Raw genomic sequence first — 15,059 nt, 5'->3', positions numbered from 1 at the left:
TCACCATCCCACCATACACTAGTGAAAGGCTTTCAAATGCATCAAAACCCAAGATTTCGTGTGGGCCCGGAAAAAATTACTCGTCGCACGGGGTAGACCCTAGCGAATTGACAGGTCAGAAGGATCTGGCCTTATGGACAATACGAGTTGAATCAACCATGTCTCTGGCCGAATATAGAAAGTCAATGCACACGATCGCCAGCTTGGTGAAGGTCTTAAATCAAAGTACGGAGTACATGCCTACAAATAATAAATGGACCCATACATAAGCACCATAATATGCAAATATACTTTAGATTACAGGTTCTGATGATCATCCCGGAATTCAATGACGGTGCTCACGGCTGCATTCAACCATCAGGGAAAATGCAGGAGGCCAAAGAGAGCGAGGGCGTCATTCGAAGAACGAGGGAGGATGAGAAGAAGAGGAAAAGGAAGAGGACGACGAAATGGCCAGCGCATGACAGAGTGTTAGATGGCATGGGGGCTTTCGGGTCATGGCCATACTGGCCAGCAAGGATTTGCGAAAAGATATCCAATACATGAAGCCAACCTCTTCGGAGAATAACCTGTAACAACGTTGGCTTTCAGAATCAGCCACTATACCAAGAATCTGCGGGTGGAGTCAACAGTCGGATGTTTCAATAGAGATCATCTCGAAACGCTCTGACTATCCAATTTGGAGCTCCAGAAATGGGCAATAGTGTGTCATAGCAACAAGCACGACCTGCTGGGAATGCGGGTCCAACCACTCATTGGGTTTGCTCTTTGGTGGAGAACTTTGTGAGCATGACTTTGCAAAAAGAGCGAAATAGAATCAGAGAGGAACTGTGACGGTGTGGCTTAAATTCGGCGTCATTTAAGCTTCCTTCCTGGCCTGCTATGACTTTTTGGGTGGTAACTATAGAATTATATTTCAATGACCATGCTAACGATTGGGCTAGCTGCAAAGCATACAGTTGAAGGATCGACATGATCGACAGCCAGCACAACCTGATAGAGGTTTAGTGGAAGATCGTGGGAGACTTCCGCGACGCGACTTTTGTCCAAGCGGAAGTGATCGCTCACATTTGCAGGAACGTCGGCCTTCTATTACCAGGTAGCTGGGACTGGGGCCCAAATACCTCACAAACGTCTCCTAGTGAGAGTAAGTTTGCGATGTATGTGGATGAAACACCCTATCGATTGCAAATTATTTTGACGTAGGTGACTGCCTTGTGGCAAATTGTCTCTTACGCCGAGTTAATCCCGGCTCCCTACAGCTATGCAGGTACTAATTATATCGATGGAGACCACCGATCTTGCAAAGGAAAGAAGCGTGACGGGAATTAATCGAGTTTAGAATCCAGCCGGCGCACGTATTGCACTTTTCGCAACCATAGCAGGGACTGCTTCGTGGCCAATGTGCCAATCTAATGACGTCCTCGGGAATGGGTGCCTAACGACCCTGACCCCAGTTGAGAATTGAATTCACAACACGAACGGAGAACATTGTGAATAAGTACGGTTGGCCTCTGGCTCTGTTCAACACCCTGCGAGTCTAGGTTGCGGATCGGGATCCGGGTGTCTCCCTTGCTCCAACCTCGATTGCCCGCGCCTTGCTGCAAGCGCCATCCCTAGGGAAGGGGACCATGTAAGGTCCAGTAGGCTTTTGGCGTCCGTGCTTTCGGGAGATTGAGCTTTGTTTACACCATTCTGCATTGGCATGCGGCGGCTCCTCTTCCCGGCCTAGCCACCAATGCATCGGGTGGGCTCCAGGCCTGAAAGAGTATCAATTGTGACATGTATAAACATAACCCTTTCTCCCTTGTCGTTCCCTATGCTATGGCTACCCAGAGACCTCCCTATTCTTGGACGCTAATAGGTATTTGGCGTCTGTATCACTTGCTTCCGATGAACGCTCTATATCCTTGAGCCTACACTGAACAGCTCTGTGGTTGTTGCAATATCACCCCATGGCTACCGCATATCATCCGCTTCCCGGGGAGTTGAACGCTTTCCACCGTGGCCGCAACAGCTCCCAGACGAACTTTTGCTTGCCCCCACCATCGCCGCAGAAGAAACGGGCTTCATCCTATTATCCACCCAGGGATCCTGTGACAACAGACGAAACCAACCCATTCTACCTCGAGCGCTCTCTGGAGTACGGAGTCCGACGAGCTCACCGTCCTGGTGCTCGCGATGTTAGATTCAGTGAAGAAGCTAATCAGTATTATATGCTATCCCCCGCGAATCCTGGAAAAGAGCTTCCTTACCCTGTTCCGGTTCGTGGGGAAACTGCGCGGTCTCGTACTAACATCAATCGGTCAACACTGTCGGTGGTCGAGCTGGAACACCAGTTAGCTCTTCAACAGATTGCACCGCAACCTTGGGGCCAACCCAGCCATTATAGCCAAGGGTCGTTTGGTTCAGTACAAACGGAGGCTACCCCAGACTTGACCCCAAGCAGCTCATTCTCCTCAAACTACTCTGCTCCCATATACCCCGACGACGCAGCCAGAGCGAGCGAGCAGGTTGGCCGCCATTCCCATAAAGATATTAGCTCTGGCAACCAGGTGCACTCCTATCCCTCAACCCCGCAGAGCTGTTCTCGAAGGGTTCAGGCCACTCAACCATCAACACCTACTCGGGAAGCCAGCCTGCGGACTGCCCCATCTAACGCGTCGTCGGACACTTTAGTTATGTCTCAGCCCGACGCTTTAGACTCCCACCGTGGCAAGCCGCTACCATCTCTGCCCGCTGTTGCGCGCAACGCGAACACTTTGGCAAACAGAAGAGCTCAAATAGCTGTTGGGAAGCCTCCCATAGAGGCATCTATGATCTCTTCTCCTTGCCGTATCAATCCCGTCACGCTGGAGCCTCACACAACTCGCTTTGACGAAGCCATGTTTATCCCGGCCAATGACTGTCCAAGTCCCATTCCCAGCCCAGGTTCCAATTCACCTTCCATGGATAAGCCAACCCCATTTGGTCGCGATAGACCGTCGACCTCTACATCCGAAGTGGTTTGTGAGCATTCAGTGTGGGAATCAGACTCGGACACCGAAGACATGGATCCAAAGTCGCTGTCTAGGAAGCCTATGGATACATTGAAAAAGGTCCGCAGTCGCGTGCACCTAAGAGTGGCCAAGTCAGCCCCCAAGTTACAGAACTCTAGCAACAGCCCCCAGGCTCTCGAGAAATTCCCTACGACACCTGATCAGCCGCCAGAAGATCGTCGCCCGCCGCCGGTGAGGTCAATCGGGAAATCTCGTTTCGCTCCCGATAAGTTCCCATCGGCACAGCAAACGTTGCGTATCGTGGCTCCATCGAACACATCCCTCGTACCACCACGGACCCCTCGGTCCCGTCGTGATAGCAAGGAAGAGCGTCCAAACTTTGATATTGATAGATCGACAGCAGCCGCGATGCAGGCCAAATCGAGGCGTAAGCCACGGTCTAGTTCGCCCCAGTCGTCCCTATCCAGTGACGGTGATAAGATACGTACCCTGTGCCGTGAAGAGCGATCGGACAAAGCCATGCAAAGTTTGACCCCTTTACGACAACCTCTCTACAAACGTGTCTGGGAGTCGCTACGTGTGCTCAGCTGCCATGGGAATATGCCACCACCTAGACCACGCAAGGCCATGTAACAGTTTCTTTTTCCTTTTATATCGATACTAATTTCCTGTACTTCAAAACGGTGGGGAAAAGTCTGGATGGCGTTGGTATATACGGAAATGCTTTCGCGTTCACCCTGCCGACGATGACGATAAGTTCGCTTGTTCTGTTCCCTAAATAATGTCTTATGAAGCTGCCCGACGGATCCCAATGGATGGGAGTCTGTGACGAAGAACGCCCGATCACAAGGTGCCATGGTGTCTTTGGATGATTTATGAGCTCGACACGTTGAGCATGAGACCGCAGCTATTATCCGCTAATGCTACAGCTGCTATGAATGATTTAATGTAGTACGATGATGAGGCTATGGGATCTGGATTGTTCCCGCTCTTGAGCTTCGGCTCCTCTCTTTGATTTCCTTGCTTGACTCTCTCACTCTCTCCGTGATCTTTCCTTCTCGAGTTTTCCTGTCACTCACTCTTTCGAACTGCGCACGCTCTCTGATAATTCCTTCTGGTCCAATGTTGCTGATGGCTATCACTCTTTACAATCCGCTAATCAAGCAACACACTGTGTTTCCTTTTCTTCTCCAAACTACCAGTATAAAACAAACAACTAGATGAAACGTCTAGGACAAAGGCGCGAGCCACCTTACCCAATCTACTTCCAATGAGTTATCCATCCAACTTTCCAATTGTTCCAAGTAACACAATGCCTGAGCGTAGATCCTGATCTTCAATGTGGGGTAACAAATCGTACTTTTTTTTTCCCCTCAGGCAGGAAGCTCCTCTGTGTTGATCTCCACCCCTTGCGTGTGGCGCACCAGACAGCATTTTCACACCAACCCTATATCCCTTAGCACCGATCATAGCCGGGTCGGGAGTCTAGAACCAAGGTCTCGGGCTACTTCGCATTCCCTTGGGATCCTGGTCCCAATGGCTGACTGAAGCCTATAATCGTCGCTCTCCTTTGCCCAGCCGTGTGTCCCCTTCGGCTTTGCTAGGGTAACCGGCTTTCGTGTAGAGAATGAATGCTTTATACCTGGGAATGAATCCTTTTTTTTTTTTCTTTTTTTTTTTTTTTCCCTTCGGGATCTGAACTGAAACCTGGATCAAAGTAACCTTATGGCCGTGTAAATCAAGAATCCGGTATCTTGTCGTGTGCTTCCTACTACGTTACGTTCATCATGCTCGCGATGTTACATTGGCATTATGAGTTGAGGTTATTTTGAAGTTGGTACACGCAAAACAAACATGGTCTATATATCCATTGTATAGCCAGCTGGGTTGGGATGGTCGCATGTTTACTTACGTATGGAATATGGTGAAAGGCTCTACTGATTTTTGTTTCTTCAATGCGTCTGTCTGACTGTAGGTCAGTCATTCTTCTTGGTGGCACTGCATTGGTGTGGAGAATATCTCTGGTGGTAGGTCGTTGATATAGATGGGTATCTTTCATCGGCTTGTATGTTGCCTTAATACTCTCAAGTGTACGGTCGCGTGGGATACACAGTAACGTCGGGTTTTAATTTCACCCTAATGGTAGTTATATGTCGCTTGTTGTAGTAATTCATAATCGTTTCTCTCTTTCTTTAACCCGTAGTCATAAGTTGCATACAAGGTGTCGCATAATCACACTCATTGCGTCTTGCACATCCCATTTATCCTGTGCCTGACATGAATCATTGAGTGAAAAAAAAAAAAAGAGATGGAGAAAAGAAAAATCCAACATAGATCTCCACTGATACCCTCCTACAAACCTACACCGACAATCCCCTAACCGACACAAATCATCCCCAAGCATCATCCATCAGTCAATCAAACCACCACGATCACACGATCGCACGATCTCCAGTGCACCACACCCACAATGGGATGATGCATATGTACCTAAACCAAGTAATTATTCAGGAACCCGGCCCAGCATCCGCAGCGGAAATCCCGAATCCTTGCAGCAGCTTCAGCTTCATTTCTCCACCCGAAGCAAGCCGCAAGGCCGTGAAACCGACGTCCAGCACGCGCAGACGCAGGAACAAAAGACCCCTGCAGCAGCACGAAACGGGGAGCGAACCTATCCGCGGACCGGGCCAGGGGAAGTGAATTTCCAAAAAAGAATTCCCCTTCCCACCAGCAAGGGGAGGAGGGCCAGAAAGTACTCGGCAGGTGAGACACCCGCCAAGAAATAGGGATTCTGGGTAGAAGGAGAACGTATGAGGTCACTGTAACTTCTGTAAGTCTGGTGATTCCGTACATCGGGCTCAGCTTTGTTCCTGTTCCTGTTCCTGTTCCTGTTCCTGTTCTTGCTCCTTCTCTTGTGGTCTGGTCGGTGCGGTGGTGGTGGTGTCTTTCATCTCAAGCGCGTCCATGATCTCCTCCCAACGCGCAACGTTCACTTTCTCCTCCCAGGTAGAAATAGCCTTATTTCCAAGACCCCGGAGTCGCTCCTCCGGTTTCAATTCCTCAGATGTACCATCTAAGCCGGCGAAGACTGTCCGCACATCCAATTCCTTGATAGCAGCTTGGTAGAGCTTGAGAATCTTCTCCCTCTTCTCCATCCTGCTCTTTACCGCCTCCTCGTTCTCCGTTGAAGATGATGACGACGCGCCACCACCACCAGCACCGCGCATAGCACCAGGCTTCTTGACAACTGCCGACGAAGCCCGAGATTCGTACCCGCGGATCACACCCTCGAGAATACCGAGGATTGTCCCCGCTCGCATGCCCAGTTGGGCGCCGACGGGGAAGCCCGCATCGAAGCCGGATTGGACGTGTTCGGTTTTCGAGGCGGAGACGCCATCGCGATAGCCGGCTGTTACGTGTTGACGGCGCAGGGAGGGCAGTTCGGAGGGTTCGGGTTGGGATGTGGTGGTTGTTTTTGTGTGGGCTGGGATGTCGTCGTGAGGTGGGGAGGAGCCGAAGATGTCGTCTAGGCTGTTGTTGTTGGTGGTGGGGGAGGTCATTGTTCAGTTTGATGGTTTGTGAGAAGTTCTAGGTTTGTAGAGGGATCTAGTGAGGTGAGTTTATCGTAGAGTGTGTTGACTAGGTGGGTATGTTAGGATGTTGTAGAGTGATTGGCGTATTGCAAAGGAAAAATTGGAAGAAGAAGAAAAATGAAGTTACTAATGGTGGAGGGGCAGTTTAACTCTTTATCCTTATCTTATCGCAGCCTTTAGATCTGATCTGATGAGATCAGATCTATACAATACAACATCACTCCACGCTTCATTTTGAAATACTACTTACTCGAACTACTCGACCTACTCTACTTACCAAATACTCCAAAATGGCTATAGTAATACCACTTAATGAACAAATCGAAAATCCAGCCTTTTCACCCCCTCGTCCGTCGTCGTAAGTAAATACTCACTCCTTTCCTCCTCCGACATGGACGTCCACTTCCTCTCCCTCGTTCGATTCCTCCAAACGTAGTATGCCTTAACCGCATAGAACAAGACGACGTTGAACGAACAAATCGCGAGTAAAATCTTATTTCCCCGTCGATACAGTGGACTATCATCTTCCCGAAAGATATTGCTTCCGATGATATTCCCCCCCTGCACGCACATATTGTACAGCGCGGCGCCCACGGCGCGCGTGCGGACGGTATTGCTGATGCGGGCATTCCAGCCGACGAGGATGGCATGGCAGTATGGGTAGCTGAGGAGGACAGTGCTGATTGCGTAGCGGATCCAGGTACTTGTTGATTCGGGGAGGGCGACGAGGGCGATCAGGCAGGGAAGTATCCAGATGTTGGAGGTGGAGGCGACGATGGCGCGCTCGTTGAACTTGTCTGAGATGCGGGTGATGATCAGGAGGTTTACAGCGAACATGAATTGGGAGGGGATGGCGAGCAGGTTGGCATGGAAGGTGGAGAAGCCCAGTCGCCGGAGGATGTAGGAAAGATAGTTGGCGTGAGGCTGGGGTGGGATGTAGATGAGGAGGCCAAGGAGGTAGAGGGGCCAGAGGTCGAAGTCTTGAAGGCATTTGACGAGTGCAATTGGGCCAACTGCTTGTCTGTTTTGGTGTCAGAGTAAGTTAGAGACTGGGTGATTCTTGAATGTGGCTTTGGTGACGGACCTGTTGTTCATGTCGCCTTTAGAGGGATCGTCGCGCAGAAGTCGGTTCACGAGGATGAGTTCTTCACGCTCGCTGAACCAGCCGTCTTTACCTCGAAACCAGCTCTTTGTTTGGCAGGGGCCTGGAGGCATAAGGCCCCAGGACAGGACACCAATAATAGCAGTGACTAGTCCTTCGAGAAGGAATCTGCGTCGGGTATTAGTCCATAATGTAGGGAAGTGGAGAGGTGTATTTACAGCCATTGCCATCCACTCCATCCTCGGACTCCACGCATCTGCAAAATTCCCGCTGCAAGGAGGGATCCAACAATATTGCAAGTACTGCTCGGAATTAGCATGGTTATGTCCAATTTATGGAGTCGTGGTTACCTGATCGCCGTCCAAAACCAGCTGAGTCGAATGGGAAGCTCTCGCCCTTTCTATTTCGTGTTAATAGTAATTTAATACAAAAGCGAGCTAGGTCCTCACATAGAAGTAAGATAGCCACAGCACTATATCACTATAGAGAATGTAAGTATGAAGACACAGCGAATATCATCCACACACGTACGGTATAAAACCACCCATCAGAAGCCCAAGAAGGGCTCGACAGGCAAAGTAGCCTGCCCTGTTTGCAAGGGCAGCCTGTGTAGCACTTATGGTTGACCAGCATACAATAATGAACGGTATCCATCTATCTGGCCCAACCTTCTTACTGATCAGGCCACTTGGGAGCTCTGCTGCGAGAAAGGATACTAAGAAGATCTACCTTGGTCAGGGACTATTGGCAACTCTTAGTGGGGTTAGGCATACAGTTTGGCCGTAGTTGAAGTCGTTGGTGTTCATTCCTAGTTCAGGGAGCTAGTATTGGTTAGCCAGCAGACTACTGAGCTTGAAGGACACTTTACTCACCATATCGTCCGTGATTGCCCTGTTGATGTTTCTCCGGTTCAGATCCAGGGAGCAGAACATTAACCACGCCCAGAACATAATCCGCAGATCCACCTTTTTAATGTTAAAATTGTACAACAAGAGATGAACACCCTTCAGTTAAGAGAAACAGATGTGAAGTAAGCCAACCTTTCGGACTAATTTCTTCTCCTCCTCAGGAGTCCAGATGAAGGAAGGGTCAAAGCGATGACGACCCTCATATTGAGCTTTCTCATACACATTGGCCCAATATTCGGCGGCATCTGAATCATCAAATATATGGTTTCGTGTTCCTTGAAACCCGTCGGAATTCTTAGTTTCAGACTCGTGACTGAAGAAGCCCTTCCCCATCGTATAGGCCAACAGCGGAATCAATGACAGATCGGTTATTATTCCAATGCACTAACCAGATATACTGGTAATAACTTCAGTATATTCGAGTTTAATCAATATGTCCATGAGTATCAGCCTTTCATTTTATATGTTCACGATAACGGCACTGAGATACATCCCGCGCATGATTGCAACAATCGGCCAAGAATTGTATCATACAGCCAAGCGGCATTGTCCATCGGCCAAGACATCGTGATAGCCTTTACTTGCACCATTCCGCAGAGGCTAGACATATATCTCCAAGGTGTTATCTCGCCTATACGTATGGAAAACAGAGGCCAAGGATCTTGAGCGATGGTGAACGTAGTTCCAGTCAATCAACGTGCAAGCCGGCCAGCTTAAGGTTCACAATCATCGCCAAACCCCTCAGTCCAGATCCGATAAAATGACGCTGTAATAGTCGATCTGTAGAAAAGGAATCGACTAATATTTCCATTCGTTTCTGTTGCCTATTTTATACTAGTGGTCATTGGCCCGTGAGATACGCGGTGTCTGTCGGTGGGAAATCTCCGTGAGCTAGTTACAGCAATTGCAGGTATGACTTTCTTAAGTTATACCTCAAAAGTACGTCTGACAGTAGTCTGTCTAGACAGAGGTCGATAGATTTCAATAAAGGGAGGAGGTATCACCGAAGTAATCTGTTCGTGCAACAGACAGGAGAATCGTGACGATGTAGCCCTAACGTCGAAGACTAGGGTTTAATATAGAACATCCTAAAAGCTGCACCCAATTTCTTAGTATATCATGATATATGTAACCAGTGTACATATGTACTATGAATGCATAGGGTGTTGATAACATTCTTGTCTGAGTACCTAATATCATGAGCTCATCGACGTCAACGTGACCAGTTGGAGGGAGCCTTGAACCGTAGCCTGAGGTGTCTACGCGTTCGAAGAGTTGTAGATGTTTTCAGTAGAATTTTGATACGAATCAGAGGAGCATTTTGCACCAACCCAGAGCAATAGATCTGTATCAGTTGTGGCGTGATAGAATTTACTGTGCCGGGCTTTTCTTTTGTACAGTACTTCAGATGCGGAGGTAACTTCAACCACCTCTGCCTCGTAAACAGGACGATAGAAGTTGGAAAAGACGGAATCGAGATCAAAATAGAAGCAGGAATCAAATAACAGGATACAACAAGATAAAAATTCAAAATCACAAAAAGCTCACCCTCCGTCCCCGGCGCCGAACGCGTTTTTAGCACCGGCGTCATAGGGAGGGCTACGAAAACCCCGAAGGGGTTTTACTAGTGGAGTCCTAGGGGCGAGGAATAGCGGGTTCGAACCGTTGATCTACTCGAGCCTAGGACTTGGGGGGCCGGACTCAGCGAGGCCTTAGCTTACCGCTCGACTATCTGGCCCCCCGTTACTGGTATTGTCGGACACTTAAAACATCTGCTCACTATGATTGTAGGAAGGTGCCTGGAGGAAGAGGCAGCTGCGAGGGGCCTCGTGGGCCAGGCAGCAGAGTAGCATGCCTGGGAAAGACTGTCAGGGTAATCATGATGTCAAGCCTGGGTGACTATGATGAGGAAGGGGCTAGGGGACTGCCTGCCTTAGGCAGTATATGTTTGTCTGATATTGACAAGTTTGATACCGTTCACTGGGATCAGCTCCAAGAGCTTCCTGTGAAGCTTATCTGGGAGAGACATGGCAGTTTGTCAACCCGCCACAATGCAGCAGGCCTAAAATACTCGACAGTTGGACTAGCTGTTCACTTCAGGTGAGGGACACACATGGGAGCATAACGTACAAGGCATGCCTCCGACGACAAGCTGAGTGGAGTAAATGCTAGCTACAAGACATCGGCTCAATTTGTGTAGTCGGAAATGCAGCACACGTTCACTAAGCAGATATATATGATATTTGCGTTGGCCCTTGATAGGAGTAACGTAATGTTGATGGTGGGAAGACACATCATAATCGCTAGATCAGCCAATGCCGCATCAAATTCGCTATTCAGATATCTTCCATCGAGCCAGTGGTACTGGTGTCAATCTCTAGGAAGAGCAAACAGGATAATAGATGGTAGGACAAGAGTGTGTTACTTTTGCTCTCGTCTTTAGGATTCATGAACCTGGGGAAGCATGCCTGGCCATCGTGGCTGTGTATATAATGAAGCGGTCTTGATCTAACAACGAACAGATCTCCATTTCCGGGAGACTCATTGGATCATGGGTGCTAAATGATTCGGCCCGTATTTCACTGCCTCAGTTTCCAACCGTTATTACTCTCGTTTGATACCCATTAGCCCTCAATATGAGTAACAATATCGCCAAGGAAAGACGAGTCACTGTCCTGTATCTAGCATTGCTATTGGTTTGCTCGTAAAGTGTATCCGCCTCGCGCTAGAGTTGTGTGGGTCTGGGCTTCAGTCATTTGGCCTGGGCCGTTTAGTTCTCCCCGATGATCATTATCCTTTTGCGCGTTTTCCGACTACGATATGATCAAAAGAAACCGCTCTGGTCGTGAACATGCTCCCTAAGCGCCCGGGATTCACAGGATACCATACTAAATGATCCAAAGTATTTCTGGTGCAAGTCAGAATGTCTCAAGATAAAAGCAGTACACTCCTTTCTTTGACTACGGGTGACTGTCAGAGACATGGCTGAAGGCATAGTGGAGCCGCCAAATTTTAGCCTCTTGGGTGCTATACATAGTGGAGACGGCGCGCAGTCGGGGTAACAAAATTGGCCTTTTCCAGCCACACATAACCAAGGAACAGAATTGGTCCCCCCGTCCACTACGTAAAAGCTCTAATATACCGCAGCTTACAGCCTAACACTTGACATGAAGGGGGTATGAGAAAGGGCTGATAAGCATCATGTGACGTCCTGGCCCCATGACGGGTCGGGATGACCCGGTGATCGTCTTGTACTGGACTTTTATAGTACGGTGGAGAGATAAATAAATAAAGCTGTGCCCCGGACTTGCCATCCTCATCTCTCAAAACATACAAGCAATCGTAGGCCCAGCCTCTAACTGACTGTTGCGCCCTTGCGATCGGATCAAAAATGGCAAGACGATCCCCAGCCCGCCTCCTCTTCGCATTAGCAACGCCCCCCTTACTAGTGGGCTACGGCACACATATCTGGCTAAACTCGCTGGAAGCCCGATATCCCCCTATTGCCCCAGACAGATCCAGCACCGGGCTTCTCCGTACACCAGCCAACCCAACAACTCAACATGTCCCCCACATAGACATCTACGCCGCCCGGATCCGCCTCCGCGACCTACAAGCACGGACCAACACCCCCACAGAAAAACTCACGAAACAAGACCTGAACATCGCCTGGGCACAATCACTACTAAACTGCAGCGTACTTCGTCTAGAAGCCAAAGTGATTGGACTCCTCCGCAAGGGCAGATTCGACCCAGGCGATCTGGGCACCACTCCGGCAGGATTCAGCCCTGATCCGGAAACGGGAGCCCCGCGCGAGCTTCTGAATGGAGCTATGACTGTTATTCGACAGCCGGTAGGAGACGAGCCGTTGTTAGTGAAGTGGGTGATTCCGGATGAGCCTAGGCGGTTCTTTGAGATGATTTCTCGTTGGGGGTATCCGTGGCGCTTGATGACGGGCGGACGGCATGAGATGAGTGTTGAAGGGCCGTTTGACGGTGAAGGGGATGAGGAAAGTCTAGGGCCGTTTGTGGAGGTGCGTTTCGCTTCAGCGCACACGTATGAGATTGTACCCGAGGAGGGAGGTATTTCACAGCAGAAGACTATTCCAAAGTGGGTTGGAAGGTTGCATCGTGGGTATGCGAGGGTCTTGTTGGATACTGCTGTGAAGGAGCTGGTGGAGGGGACGGAATGATGGGTTCAATTGAGTTGGTTTGGCAACGCTTGATATGACCCTACGATTTATGTGTATGCTACTTTGTATCTTTATGTGATGTATTTGAGCGTATAGAAGTTAGATTTCGGTATGAACGTCATAGAAGTGTGCGCGCTGGCAGGCGAATGTCCTCAAAATTGCATTGATACTGGCATTCCATTGTAGTCTGTAGAAACATCCATTGACAAACAATTATCCATTGCATTAAGGGTATAGTCTTCCTCCTGTGGTGAAGAGCCTAGTGTCATACATACCATGATTAATGGACAAGAATCCCCTGCTTCTCGCACTCTCTGGAACTGTTAAGCGTGTCCTGTGACTCCTAAAGCTGAACTATATTCAATGCATCAGGATAGAAACAGGCGACATGATTTTAAATGGCCTTGGGCGCACCGAAAGCCATAGTGATGCGCTTTGTGAAGGTTATCACAGTGCATCAATTCCGGCATGGTAATAATTAGTGACCTCGACAGATATGCGATTTTTAAATGCAGCTTGCGCCCTGATAGAGCGAAGATTTCCAGAGCAGAACCCTGGATGGTAAAGGTCCCATTGAAAGGAATAAACTTCTTCTCTGGCTATTCCCTCTACCTGATTCACTATTCAAATATTCATGTGATTATCGAGCCGCATAGCAAGACCCTATTCACAGCCCTAAGTCAGTATGATGTAGACTTAAGGGATAAATACCCTCGCTTCCCCAGAAAGAATATCGCTCTCTCCATTTCTAATATGTGTGCAAATTCAACCACGAACTTGCTTTCCTTCTGTAGAGATACTCTATGAGAGTATTCCAACTCAGTTTAGATTATCAACTTGGAACTATCCGAGTCTACAACACTGCGCTCGTCTGTCATTTCTTCGTTGACATGAAAATATCGACCAGGCCTTGCAGCATCCGCACGGTTTATGCATTCCCAGGATTACAAAGGTAGTCAAAGACTACATAAATGGTGAGACCGTTATGCAAACACCAGGCATCAGCCATCCTCAGCTCTGCAGCCGATATTCACACCAAATACCCCGCCCTACGCTATGAGCATAGGTTTTATAGTTGGCACAGAATATTACGGATCAAAAAATAAACCTACCCACGATATTGATGCTAAAGTACGCATATTTACGGCCACTATGACTCGCAACTATGTAAACTTCTATGGACATTGGACGCAGTGTAACTCGACAAACTTGGTGTTCAGGTATACGCACTTCCTAATGTACTCCTGGGCCCTCTCAGGAACCTCTCTCCAATCGTTAACCAGAGCTAAGTACACACTTTTCTTTTTAAACCACACACATAGCACACACAGAGAGAGATACATAAGGAAGCGTTCTATACAGTGCGGAAAGATTCGGAGGCGTTCTGTAAATGGATCATGGAAAGACAACCGTGCATGGATTATTTAATCCCTACTCTTGTACTGCAACGTTGCTCGGAATACAATACAGATTTTGTGCACGACTGGGCCATTTTACATTGGATTCCCCAATTACAATGCCTTTATCGTCAAATTCAAAACACCGCTATACGAAAGAGTTAGGTGAGTATATGCCAGATATTCTACAAGAGATATGGCCAAAGAGAGCAGAATACAAAAGGATGCCCCATCTGAGACACCTTCTTGGTATGTACAAACATGAATGGCGCATAGATGGCAATCCTACGTGGAGACTGTATTTTGACCGTGTCTCATTTATCCCTTACACGATCACTGTCAAGCTTGTCTATTTCGTAAACAAGCTAGACAAAAACCCCTTCCCCAACCACTGCTTAGATATAGAGGTCTTGATGGGAGGAGACTCCAGTCTCGAGCTCTACTTCGTCCAGCAGCCAGATACCTATGTCTCCATTACTGCCTGCAAGTCCAGTACCAGGCATGGTAGCACAGCGAAGATGAAGAAGTGGACGTATTTCTTCGCGGCGAAATAGGCAAACCCTTCTGGGGAACTCCGAGGCGCCATCTACCCAAGAATATGCTGTTAGCATTTGTGGAAGAGCTTGGACATGGGCATGAGGACCTCTCGCCAAACAAAGTAAGAATGATATTCTTCAAATCGCACCCCACCATCTCAGGCTAGCCGAATGAGGAGCTGGATTTTTACCTCAATACGTGCCAGTTCTCTTGGGCCGATATTTTCTAACTCCCCGTGCTTTACCTTGGTGGCCTACAACTAGCTTACAGACAGGTTATGAGCCCAGCACTGGCTCATCCTGGTCACTAGGATCGCAAAGCCTGGTGATCA

At 48.6% G+C, this 15,059-nt stretch overlaps 4 protein-coding genes across 4 annotated transcripts; 2 read left to right on the top strand and 2 right to left on the bottom strand.

Moving 5' to 3' along the window:
* The first annotated feature begins 1,850 nt into the window (after window positions 1-1,850).
* Window positions 1,851-3,893, top strand: BDV38DRAFT_45025 (uncharacterized protein). The gene has a single exon (XM_032063376.1). It carries the CDS (start codon window positions 1,956-1,958, stop codon window positions 3,630-3,632), a length of 1,677 nt encoding a protein of 558 aa, XP_031915641.1. The 5' UTR covers window positions 1,851-1,955; the 3' UTR covers window positions 3,633-3,893.
* A 1,738-nt stretch (window positions 3,894-5,631) lies between these two features.
* On the bottom strand, window positions 5,632-6,730 carry BDV38DRAFT_44984 (Yae1 family protein). The gene has a single exon (XM_032063375.1). The coding sequence runs from the start codon at window positions 6,557-6,559 to the stop codon at window positions 5,858-5,860; it is 702 nt and encodes a 233-aa protein (XP_031915640.1). The 5' UTR covers window positions 6,560-6,730; the 3' UTR covers window positions 5,632-5,857.
* Window positions 6,731-9,295, bottom strand: BDV38DRAFT_44983 (major facilitator superfamily domain-containing protein). The gene is made up of 9 exons (XM_032063374.1): window positions 8,735-9,295; window positions 8,567-8,659; window positions 8,468-8,515; window positions 8,226-8,419; window positions 8,144-8,174; window positions 8,045-8,094; window positions 7,913-7,996; window positions 7,677-7,862; window positions 6,731-7,613 (listed from the first exon to the last, which is right to left on the bottom strand). The coding sequence occupies exons 1-9, from the start codon at window positions 8,933-8,935 to the stop codon at window positions 6,902-6,904; spliced, it is 1,599 nt and encodes a 532-aa protein (XP_031915639.1). The 5' UTR covers window positions 8,936-9,295; the 3' UTR covers window positions 6,731-6,901.
* A 2,648-nt stretch (window positions 9,296-11,943) lies between these two features.
* On the top strand, window positions 11,944-13,103 carry BDV38DRAFT_241770 (uncharacterized protein). Its single transcript, XM_032054052.1, has one exon. It carries the CDS (start codon window positions 11,994-11,996, stop codon window positions 12,792-12,794), a length of 801 nt encoding a protein of 266 aa, XP_031915638.1. The 5' UTR covers window positions 11,944-11,993; the 3' UTR covers window positions 12,795-13,103.
* The last annotated feature ends 1,956 nt before the right edge of the window (window positions 13,104-15,059 follow it).

The sequence above is a fragment of the Aspergillus pseudotamarii genome, assembly GCF_009193445.1.
Source record: "Aspergillus pseudotamarii strain CBS 117625 unplaced genomic scaffold BDV38scaffold_15, whole genome shotgun sequence".
NCBI classification, from domain to species: Eukaryota; Fungi; Ascomycota; class Eurotiomycetes; order Eurotiales; family Aspergillaceae; genus Aspergillus; species Aspergillus pseudotamarii.
Note: the sequence above shows the minus strand (reverse complement) of the source record. Positions and strands in the feature narration are given on the sequence as shown.